Source organism: Entelurus aequoreus, linkage group LG11 (genome assembly GCF_033978785.1).
Source record: "Entelurus aequoreus isolate RoL-2023_Sb linkage group LG11, RoL_Eaeq_v1.1, whole genome shotgun sequence".
NCBI lineage: Eukaryota > Metazoa > Chordata > Actinopteri > Syngnathiformes > Syngnathidae > Entelurus > Entelurus aequoreus.
The window spans coordinates 42,698,549-42,710,363 of NC_084741.1; the positions used below are offsets into that span (position 1 = coordinate 42,698,549).

At 38.0% G+C, this 11,815-nt stretch overlaps 1 protein-coding gene across 1 annotated transcript; it reads right to left on the bottom strand.

Annotated features, from left to right (window-relative positions):
- Positions 1-2: 2 nt before the first annotated feature.
- On the bottom strand, positions 3-10,920 carry LOC133660148 (transmembrane protein 222-like). The gene is made up of 6 exons (XM_062063339.1): positions 10,715-10,920; positions 10,463-10,547; positions 10,245-10,276; positions 7,306-7,402; positions 3,237-3,367; positions 3-148 (listed from the first exon to the last, which is right to left on the bottom strand). The coding sequence occupies exons 1-6, from the start codon at positions 10,831-10,833 to the stop codon at positions 61-63; spliced, it is 552 nt and encodes a 183-aa protein (XP_061919323.1). The 5' UTR covers positions 10,834-10,920; the 3' UTR covers positions 3-60.
- Between the last annotated feature and the right edge of the window lie 895 nt (positions 10,921-11,815).

The window sequence follows — 11,815 nt, forward strand, 5'->3', positions numbered from 1 at the left end:
CAATGAGGTATGAGGCCAATCACAGAAATGTGACAAAATGAGTTGTCTTTTTGGACTGCATTACTGAAGGTTGAAAGTTAGGACAAACATGGCGAAGACTCCGCAGAGCATGATGAAGGGCAGCCAGGTCTTCAGGATCGCGGGCCAGCTGAAGGATAGAGAAGGTAAAGTGTCAGAGGGCTTGTCAGCAGCACCTACTGTGACACCCCCTTACCCCCCTTATACATCGTAGAGACATGCGAGGCGTACATATGGCTTTTTTGCTCCCAAAGTCCCTGTGCTCGTTGTCCTACTGTCCTCTCCCCCACCCAGTGCAGGGAGCCCCAGCGGATAGGTGACCTCCAGCGGCGGCACGTATAGGGGGAGCACTTCTGTCAGTGATTAATTACACAACTCCCCCTCTGTTAAACAGACTCCTGTGGCGTGGGAGTGGATGTGCAGAGGCAGCACAAACTGTGACGTCGGCTTCCTCTATTTGGGTCAGCAGAGAATAATGAGGGGGGCACTCTCAGCCGTATGTCTGCACAGGGTAGGAGCGCCACGTTGCACAGTTGTGACGTAGATGCGTTATGAGGCTTTGACTAATATACAGTACAGTGTTCAGTTGCTATGCTGCAAGTGGAATAAAATTAAGTAAAATGTGCATTTTTTTAGATATGCTCACAGTTGGTAAAAAATATCCAACAAAATTCGTAAATATGGTAATTTTTTTGTTAATTGATTCCCGACATGACCACAATAAATTAATTTACATGAAGTAGGAATCAATAATTATAAATCAAACATTTTCACAGCTGGAAAATAAACACTGTTTACCACCTCCTAAATACATTTTTCAACAATATGAGAGCAATCTAGACAGGAAATAACTTCTCTTTAGTCGAAAATGGATGGATGGATAGTCACCTTTACACTCATTTAATCCGATACAGTAAGGCTGCCTGACGCTGAACCAATCAGTGGCCACAATACTGAACAGTGTGATCTGATTGTTTTGGTCTCATCTGGTGGCCAATACTACTGTAGTATTGATATTTTTAGTGTATTTAATACTTACTTTATGGCAAAAATGTTGTAGAATATGCTTAAAAACAAAAACAAAAAATCTGCGACGTGGTGAAACTGCAATATCTGAAGCGCGATGTGGCAAGAGACGAAAAATGTTCTTCCCTCATTAAATATGTCGTTTTTTAAACAGAGACTTCATAAATGCGGATATAAAATTAATATAGCCGTGAAAGTTAAATAATAAAGTTGCTTGATAGAAATTAATGTCTAAAACTACCTACACCCCTATCAAAAATGTAAAAGGGTTCATCCCACCTGGATAGCGGTAAACCTAACTTTGAACACTTCACTTAACACGGACGTCATACCATCATCAGAGCATTCACACACAGCACCAGCATTTTGGAACAATGAGAGGTGACAGAAGAAAGGTAAACCTTTAAATACATCTATTTGTGGCAGCATAGGAGAAAGTTATGTACAAGTTTCACTTTTGCATCTCATTGCACGTAACTGTGGTGCATTCGTTGAACATCAACTTAAGTTACAGAGGCGTCACTAGTTTTTAAAGACAGGGTAGACTTATCTCCCAGGAAATTATCTAATATACATTTGTTCATAATTACATTGATGTATTATTATGAGTCATATTACCCATTGATGTTACTCCTATGTGTATCAGATAATCTATACTTTATACTCTCAAGTGATTATATTTAGGGGACTAATTACAGGTTATACTATCATTTAAAGTACCAGTAGAGTGTAAAAACAAGTTGCCTCTATATTGAAGCTATTATCATATGTGATGTATGACACCAAAATATTTACGTTTGCTAGTGAATAGATATAATCAAAATAGTATCAATCTCACTGGGATTGCAGAGCCATTTTGATAGATAAAAAGATAGCCAGTCACATGATCGCATGACGTAACGGTAAGAACCACAGATCCCTTCCCCACCAACAACAATGAAAATCATGCAGACTTTGTGGGAGCTGATAACGACTACTTTGGGGAAAAAAGATGGTTCAGAATCTTATATTTTTGATCCTGAATATAAGGAAGGTGAGCTACAAGTTCTAGAAGCTCTGCTTAACATATCCAGTTTAGTGAAACACTAAGCATAATGTAGCAGTATTGCTAAGTGCTAAACAAGAAATACAATATACAAACATTATAAAACGATTGCTTACTGTATAATGTCTGTTCTCACTGTGATGACAACTGATATATATATCTCCCCATCCCCTCGTGGAGCATATATTCCCGTTTAGATGAAGAATTATTTTGTAATCCACACGAAGGGTTAAAAAATTTGCTCCTGACACCGTCTTCTGTTGTAGTGTTTGTCTCCATTTCCGACTATAAATTGAATGTCACAGATGAACATAAAGCATGGTTAAATCCTCCTATTATCCAGATGAATGGCATGATTTATAATCTAGAATAACTTTGAGGAGCCGAGAAGCTATGCAGCAGTAGCAGAAACGACAGCAAACATTGTTTTCACATGAGTTCCTAATTATGACGCTTATGCAGCAAGTTAGCTCTATGCTGAAGTGCTGCATTAGCTTTTTGTTTTTCTTTACAGTTCTACAGCAGTTTGCATCCAAGTATGTTGCATTACTGCCATCTACAGTTTCATTTCATAATGACATTAAAGTCTCTACTTGAGTCTAGTGCAGCATAAACTATAGTTAGCTCTCGGTTATCAATGCTAAAAATACTTTGTCTGCATTAGCACTTATAATAACAACATTACTAATACTTGGTTAATATTCAGGTCACGGGATGTAAATAAAGTATTGTTTGTGGGTTTTGGATGGTTATTTAAAAAGTTTCGTGGGCAAAATAGAGAACCCCCATTGACTCCATTGTGAGCTGACTTTTTATTTATTTACTTTTCAAATGTTCTTTATTTTCAACTTAAAATGCATAAAAAAACAAAAACATATGCGTTCATGTCTTATGTAGGGATTGTGAATCATAGACATCACATCTCTTTTTCTACATCTCTTTCTAATTTCTGTGTATTTCCAGTATGACTGATCTGATACTATGGTCAGAGCGCTTCACTTTTTCCACATTTTGTTATATGTTGTTTGTTTATGTGTGTCCCGTGATTGACTGCACCAACATCAGCAGGGATAGGCTCCATCCCAGAAAAAGATTCCTTGAATCGCTTGGTCATAATGATTAAAAACAAATAGTTTTGAATGCTTACCTTACATACTTGCCATGAATGAGCGACAGCACACACAAGTTGACCATGTTCCAAGAGGTGCTGTTGTCGTAGCGCATCAGGTTGAGAGCCATGGCAACGTGGGAATGGCAGTTATCTAAGCACAAGTTGTGCTAGGACAAAACAGAAGCAGAAATTGAAAATGATATATTGCTACAAATAACTTACTAAAACATATATACACACACTACCTAGCCAAAAAAGGTTACTACCTGAAATTAATTAATAGGTATGAGCCTTCCAAATGGACAATTACTAAATATTAGAGGTATAACAATAAACGGTAATAATGATAACCGTGGTATAACTCCCGACGGTTAGTACTACCGTTTTAAATTAAAATGATCAAAAAACTGATTGATAACTGCACTTTGATAAACTCACGAACTGAAGGGTGCCAGCTCGCTAGCTTAAAAGCTAACATGAAAACAAGGGTCATTATTGTATTTCCCCATTAAGAAACCACATACCCCAATCAGAATTTATATAAACACATTACTGTCTGAGCAAGTAAGTTATTAATTTGTGCACATTGAACCGACAAGCTGTGCTGTCTTATAACAAACAGAGTGATCAGATGACGATCAGAGGAATACAAGGCGGAGGTGCTTTAACGGTGCGTTCAAGGACCGCTGAACAGAGTAGGACACCACAACGCACGCCAAAAATAACAAACACTAATAATAGATTTGATTTGTTACACTCCTTTCATTTAAATCACTCTAAAGGGCTACAGTACAAACCAATATTTAAAATAGAAGCTTAACCAGGGCAGCACAGTGCACAGGGGTTAGTGCTGAAGCCTCACAAAAAAAGAAGGTCATGGGTTTGATCCCTGGGCTCTGGTTCTTTCTGTGTGGAGTTTGTATGCTCTGCCTGTGACTGCGTGGGTTCTCTCCAGGTACTCTGGCTTCCTCCCACCTCCAAAGACATGCACCTGGGTATAGGTTGATTGGCAACACTAAATTGACCCTATTAAGTAAATGTGAGTGTGAATGTTGACTGTCTGTGTTGGCCCTGCGATCAGGTGGCGACTTGTCCAGGGTGTACCCCGCCTTCTGCCCGAATGCAGTTGGGATAAGGAACAAGCGGTAAAAAATGGATGAATGGATGGAAAAACTTAGCCATTATAACAAATAAAACACTAAGACTAAAACACTGCCAGTGAAGCATAAGAAACACAAAAATGCAAAATAGTGGGTCTATTTATTTTAGTTATTAAAAAAAAAAAAAAACTGAACGATGTTAAAATCGTTACATCCCTACTGCATATGTTTCGGCTGGGTATTTCAGTTTTGGAATTAATTCGCAACTGATGCAATGAGTAGCTTTTCAAATGTTAAACAACAATGTCAGAAGACACATCCTCTGTGGTCACGGAAAATGCTATTCAGAAGGGTCAAGTAATTAGCATGCAACATTGAAAGAGATTGCTGAAACTACTAAAATTAGGTTAAGAACTGCCCAATGTATCAGACATGTGCAGTCAGGGCCTTAATTGTCATTATGGAAATTAATAATAATAATATTAATAATAAAAACGAAATAAATATAAATATTTTCCCATTAAATTGTGTTATAAATGTATTTTCTGTGTGATTAGAATTGGTTTTTAAGGATTTTCTTCAAGGTGCTGTTTACAACTTGGTCAAAGTTACATTTTTCAAACCAAAGAAAACACCACCGGCTAGCTAATGTTACAATTAGTGGTTTACGACAGTGTTTCTTAAGCATAGGGCACATTATTGAACTGCAACAAAAATATCTGTTTCTCGGTTGTGTACTCGGTCGTGTACTCGGTTGTGTACTCGGTTGTGTACCACTACTGCCCATATGGGCAGTAGTGGTACTCAATTGTAATACACTTTTCCACCACCCTTAATGGAAACTCAGCGCCATTCAGCCTTTCTCAAAGAAAAAATGCCCCGTACTTGCGTTGTTTTCGGCTGTATGAATCGTTCACATCGCAAAAAGGATAAACATTTCTTCAGAGTTCTTAGAGAGATAATCAAAAATGTGTCGATGTGTCATTGACCGGGCTAACATGCTAAGCTGCACTAGTGTGATGGTGCTTTAGTCCTAAGCATTTGTTGCACGAACATACTAGCTTTGTTAGACAAGATCATAGACTGTATTGGACAATATAGGAAATGTCAATTTCCATTTATTACAAGTAATAAGAAAATGTAAATGCCTGACTTACCTATTAAGGAGGAAATGAACAAGTTTGGCGTCAGATGAAAAAATATTTTCCGCATTCAACCGTCTCCATGTTTCAAAGGCATCCCCCGATACAAATCCTCGTTTTGTTCCTGGCTTTGTCATGAATAAGTTGAGAATCGTAACAACGCCTTTTAGATTTACTAAGGTCTGACATGTTTAGTAACTTTACCAGTAGCAGTAGCTCGACGAAGGTGGCGGCGCGTAACTGGCAACCTGGATGTTTGTTTGCGGATGACTCTGCCCTGCTGGTATCCGACAAGGACAAGTCACAGGTGGAGAAAATCCTCAGTGCTGAGCTCTGTAGAAATTGCACCTAGCTCGCTGACAACAAGCTATCCATACACTTGGGTAAAACGGAATCCATTCTGTTTGGGTCCCACATCAACCTTAAGAAAGTCAATGACTTCACTATAAAAGTGGGTGACATTGTTATTACCAGGAAAGATGAGGTCACCTACCTAGGTTCCATTCTAGAGGCTAACCTTTCCTGTGATAAAATGGCAACCAAGGTAATCAAAAAGGTTAACCAACGAACGAGATTTCTCTACAGAATCTCCTCTCTGGTCAACAAAAGCACCATTCTGGCGGGAACTCCTGTTCAACCCTTTTTCGATTATGCATGCACCTCCTGGTACCCTAGCACCTCCAAAACCCTCAAATCAAAACTCCAAACATCCCAGAACAAGCTAGTCAGGTTACTTCTAGACCTCCACCCCAGATCCCACCTCACTCCTACCCACTTCTCCAAAGTGGGCTGGCTCAAGGTGGAGGACAGAGTAAAACAACTTGCACTGAGCCTAGTCTATAAAATCCACTACACCTCCCTGATACCGAAGTACATGTCAAACTACTTCCTTAACGTAAATGACCGCCATAACCACAACACCAGGGGGAGCTCCACTAACCACGTTAAACCCAGATTCCGAACTAACAAAGGTCTTAACTCATTCTCTTTCTATGCCACATCAATGTGGAATGCGCTCCCAACAGGTATAAAAGAAAGGGCATCTCTATCCTCCTTCAAAACCGCAATAAAAGTTAACCTCCAGGCAGCTACAACCCTAAACTAACACCCTCCCCGGATTGCTAATAATCAAATGTAAACAATCAAATGCAGATACTTTTTCTCATGCCTTCTGATCTCTCTGTCTCTCTCTCTATGTCCACTACTTGCTGTCCATATCCTACCCTCCCCCCCCCCCCCCCCCCCCTCCATGCTCTTCCAAGTTTCCATCATCGTGGTGTCTGGAGCACAATAGTTCTGTATGTCTGGGAAGGCGACCAACGTATAATCCTTGATATCACTCGACAAATCTTTTTTTGTTAAAGTTTAGGGATCTATTCCATCGCATAGTTTGCATTTTTGGTAGTATCGGCTTTTTGCAGGAGGATTTAAGCCTCTTTTGTACTCAGTTTGCGTGCTGTTTGCTGTACAACAGCCATCTTGGCTTGGTTGACAACCACTGGTTTTCACTTCTAGGAAGAAGTCAAGTGTCGGAATACAAGCAAATAACAGCCATAAATGAGGGATTACTGTAAATTGGGCTACAGAAGTGTGTGATAATGACATTATTAGAAAAGTTTATTACTCCCTTCTTTTTCTTGTCATTTTAATGAGCAACCTGTTTTAACAGTTACTAGACCTTTTGAATTTAAAGCTTAAAGGTATCAGTGCCCCAACAATTTCACCAATACAAGATTTTGGCAACAATAAATGTGACATTGCAGAAGCCTATATGAATGAATGCATCCTGCGATCGAAGTTAAAGGGGGTGCAAATAAATATTAGTGTGTTTTTTTTCTGGCCAAACAGTGTACGATTTCTTACCGGCCTGCATTTGTATTCTTCGGATGCATCATGCACCGCTTTGTCCCAGGTAATGGCACTGTTGTCACACACTTTGTCCACGTCAAGCTTCCAGTACCTGCAGGATTACAACACATTTAAACACATGTGACCAATAAATAGCTCAAGACTTTTTATTCATTCTTGGATGGTACACAAGCTTTGAGCTAGGTGGCAGCAGTGCACCAAAGGCTGACCAGGAAATAGGACAAAGTAATGAGGATGAATACTCTCTTTAAGTGGAAAATAATACTCAAACTCTGCAATTATTACAAAACTCAGCTGCATAGATACTGACTAGGACCAGAGAGCGAGAGCACATTACACCAGTCTTAAAGTCTCTGCATTGGCTACCCGACCGCTTCAGGGTTGATTTTAAAGTTATTTTATTAGTTTTTAAATGTATTATTAGTCCTGCCACTTCTTATCTATCTGACCTGCTTTTACCCTCACGGATCCTGAGGTCCTCTGGCTTTTATCTTTACCAAATACTACAACAAAGACAAAGAGGTGAGGCGGCATTTAGCCACTTTGGCCCCCACCTGTGGACCCCACTGCCGGAGAGCCTCAGGACCACAGAGACCAAAATAAAAACTAAAAAAACGTTAAAGACACACCTTTTTGATCAGGCATTTTACTGATATCGTTAAACTCTTATGTTTTTTATTGTACATTTTTATTTTTATTGCGTTATTTCATATTTCCTCTATTGCTATTTTTACTACTATCAGTGTTGGCATTAACGCACTTTTTGTGTCTTTTTACGTGAAATTCCGGAAGTGACGCGGATATATATATATATATATATATATATATATATATATATATATATATATATATATATATATTCTTTTTTAACCATTATCGCTTTTCACCGTATTTCCCGGGCAATAAGGTTGAGCTTGCCCACCTCACTGGTTTTGAAGCGTTGTAAGGGATGAAAATTTGTCTTAAATTGAAGATATCAAGAATAGCTGCTACTCTAAAGGGTCCTAACCTATTATAATGATCATCTTGATTTTATAACCCCATATACAAATGAATGAAGGGCATTCTTAGTAAACAGCCATACATGTCACACTAAGGGTAGCCGTATAAACAACGCCAACACTGTCATAAATAAGTGCCATATTGTTAACCATACTAAACAACAATGACAAACATATTTCGGGAGACTATTTGCACCACAACACAACAGAACAAATTCCCAGAATTCCCTGCAGTCCCAACTCTTCCGGGACGCTACACTATTTTATTTGGTACAGGGTGTATTATAAGTGTGACCAGTAGATGGCAGTCAAACATAAGGGATAAGTTTCAAATAACAACACCAACATTTTAAATGTTCCATTGAAAATATAGAACATTACACACGGCGCTCAAAAATCTATCAAAATGCTTTAGTAGTAAATGTTTTAGTGCCCTTTCTTATATAAAGTAGTGCAATGTTCTTACTTATATCGGTCAGTAAACTTGCCATGAAAGCACTAAAACATACCGGTGCAGTGAGTTTACATTATTCACCCAAAGAACTTTAGTTATCAGATTTCCGGTCAAACGTTTTTTCACAGAACACCTTTATAGCCTTGTTGTTGTTTCTGGATGAGGAGATGCTGCTCCATTATTGATTAAAGTAAAGTCTGAATGTCATTAAAACAGTTAGCTCCATCTTTTAACACTTCTTCCATTCCCGTCCTTGCACGCTACACCGCTACAACAAAGATGATGAGGGAAAGACGCTGTCAAAGGTGAGCCACGTAAATAAGACCGCCCACAAAACGGCGCATCCTGAAGTGACTGTCAGAAAGCGACTTAACGATGATCTGTAAAACATAATCTTTGCAACATTACATGTTATGTAGACCACAAGGAAGTCTTTTACATTTAGAAAAAAATCATAATAATATGACTCCTTTAATGCGTCTAATATATGAAAAAATATTAAAAATAGACCATTCATCGGCGTGTTGCCTTATAATCCGGTGCACCCTATGGTCCAGAAAATACTGTATATTTGCCGGGTCAAATTATTAATTATTTGTCGACTTCAAAGTAATGCACTTTCCGGTACAGTTTCTTAAATTTTGATTCGCCGAAAGTTTTATCGATCACAAATACAGCATTTGTTTTCTTTTGTGTTATTTTTTTAACGAATGAAGTAACGTTTATGACAACCTTTTCATATAGAATGTGAGATATAACAGGATAATGCATACATTTATCATTTGTTTTAATAACGGTTACAAAAAAGTGGCACCCCAAAAATGTACTGTGGGACCCCATTTTGAAAATTCCTAGCGTCAACACTGTACTATTATTATCTCAATGTCATGTTTGTATTCATTTAATAATGTATTATATAATTTACCCCAAAAGGGACCAGCGGTAGAAAATGGATGGATCCATCCATTTTCTACCGCTTATTCCCTTCGGGGTCGCGGGGGCGCTGGAGCCTACCTCAGCTACAATCGGGCGGAAGGCGGGGTACACCCTGGACAAGTCGCCACCTCATCGCAGAAATGGATGGATGGATGGATTTATAAATATATTTTATAATATGTTTCATACTATTTTTTTAAGATCTGGTTAATTTTAATTATTCTGGACGCCTCAAAAGGTGTGTTTTTTCCTCAATCCTCAGTGCCATGCCATGGTTTGTTATTGTTATTGTGTGTATGTTCGTATGTGTTTTCATCTCTTCTTTCTTTTTTTTTGTAAAGCGTTTGTGTTGCCACTTGACAGTGCATAAAAAGTGCTATACAAATAAAGATATATTGAATAAGCTCTTTAGGAACACATGCTAGAAAACAACTAGCTTATCATGCAAATAAGTAAATATGATCAATTTCTCATGATGGATGTGCATGATGGGTAATAATTGGGAACCACTGTCATAATAGCGTTGCAGTTTGATTACTTACTTTGTTGGTCTTCCAAAGCCCATGCTGTCCTCCTGGAAAATTAAAACATTTGATGAGAATTATTGCATATGGATGCTGTAACTCATGGCAAAATGTTGAAGATGCCAGGAAAGAAATGCAAAATCATTTTAGCATGTCCATTTATATTAACCTAGTATGTGTTATTATTGTAATTCACATTAATGAATGGACACATTGAGTAGACAATAAATACCAACCGAGACAAAGTAAGAGCCTGCGAAATCTCTTATAACTCCGGAAGAGGTGCATATTCCCATATGACCAATAAAAGGCAGCACCCACCTGTAAACCATACACATTAATTCATAAATGATATCACTTTAATAGAGTATGAATTAGAATATAACGTAAATTAACAGGTAAAGTGTACGATGCTTTATTTGACCTATAGCTAAACAAGCTACATTTGCTTAAACTAGCAATAGCATGCAGTGTTGTTAGCTTCTTACGAAAGAATAGGAATGGGAGTCCAGACAACGCAGTAGGGATAGCGGCAGTTCTTTCTGTCGTTTTTGAATACATCTCCGTGATAATTCATCATTATGTCAATGTCGTCCGTCTGCGCCATCACCGCTTCAACTCTTGACAACGAAGTACAGAGAGCGCACAGTCGCTTCACCACAGACGGATTAAACGGGCTATTCGTGAACGCATCGTCGTTCATTAATAGGTCAAATGGGGCGTTCGGAAATCACAGATTTAAACAATTATTGTAGTGTTTTGTTATTTTAATATAAAATACGCACGTATCATATGTCTCATTTAAAACAATTTGAACGTCTTTCTTAAAGATAGCCTTTTGGAATGTAAAAGTATCTTTTAAAACTCGTTTGTCTGTAACAGCACAAAAATCGCTTTGGGTGACTGTTTTTCCAGGAGCCATACAGATTAGAAACCTCCCTGGGTTATTTTACTATGTAGAGCCAAATGGGACGACATTAAATTAATAAATATGAAAAAAATACTGACATTTGTTATTCTAGAATTAAACACATGCATGTGTAATTGTGTCATTAATTTATTTAATGCAAAATTACATGTATGATTTCATAATTTATTCATTTCACGATTTAATTAATTATAGCTTTCATATTTCATGACTAATTTAATTAATATAGTTATTCAGTAAATCATTTAAATAATTATTAAACGTGTCCCTTGTCAGTACGAGGGAGGATCAAATGGGACATGAGACATGAGACATGAGACATCACATGGGACACAATAGGCTCTCTCTTTTTGATTAAATAACATTAGAGGAATTGTTAAGGCGTGTAAATGGGATAAAACAAACAACATATTTACTTGACCCACTTCCTGGGAAACTTATCAAGGAGCTTTTTGTATTATTAGGTCCATCGTGCTAAATATTATAAACTTATCACTTTCCTCTGGCACTGTTCCCCTAGCATTCAAAAAAGGGGTTATTCATCCTTAGCTCAAAAGACCTAACCTCGATCCTGCATGACCTCATGGTAAACTAACTTCCGTTTATTTCGAAAATCCTCGAAAAGATTGTTGCACAGCAGCTAAATGAACACTTAGTGTCT

Bases quoted from the DNA above. Each gene is read 5' to 3' on its own strand.
- LOC133660148 (XM_062063339.1), bottom strand. From the start codon at position 10,833: ATGGCGCAGACGGACGACATTGACATAATGATGAATTATCACGGAGAT. The intron at 10,548-10,714 runs GTAAGAAGCTAA...TATGGTTTACAG, and splicing joins ACTCCCATTCCTATTCTTTC to GTGGGTGCTGCCTTTTATTG. The intron at 3,368-7,305 runs GTAAGAAATCGT...GTTTTGTCCTAG, and splicing joins AAGAATACAAATGCAGGCCG to CACAACTTGTGCTTAGATAA.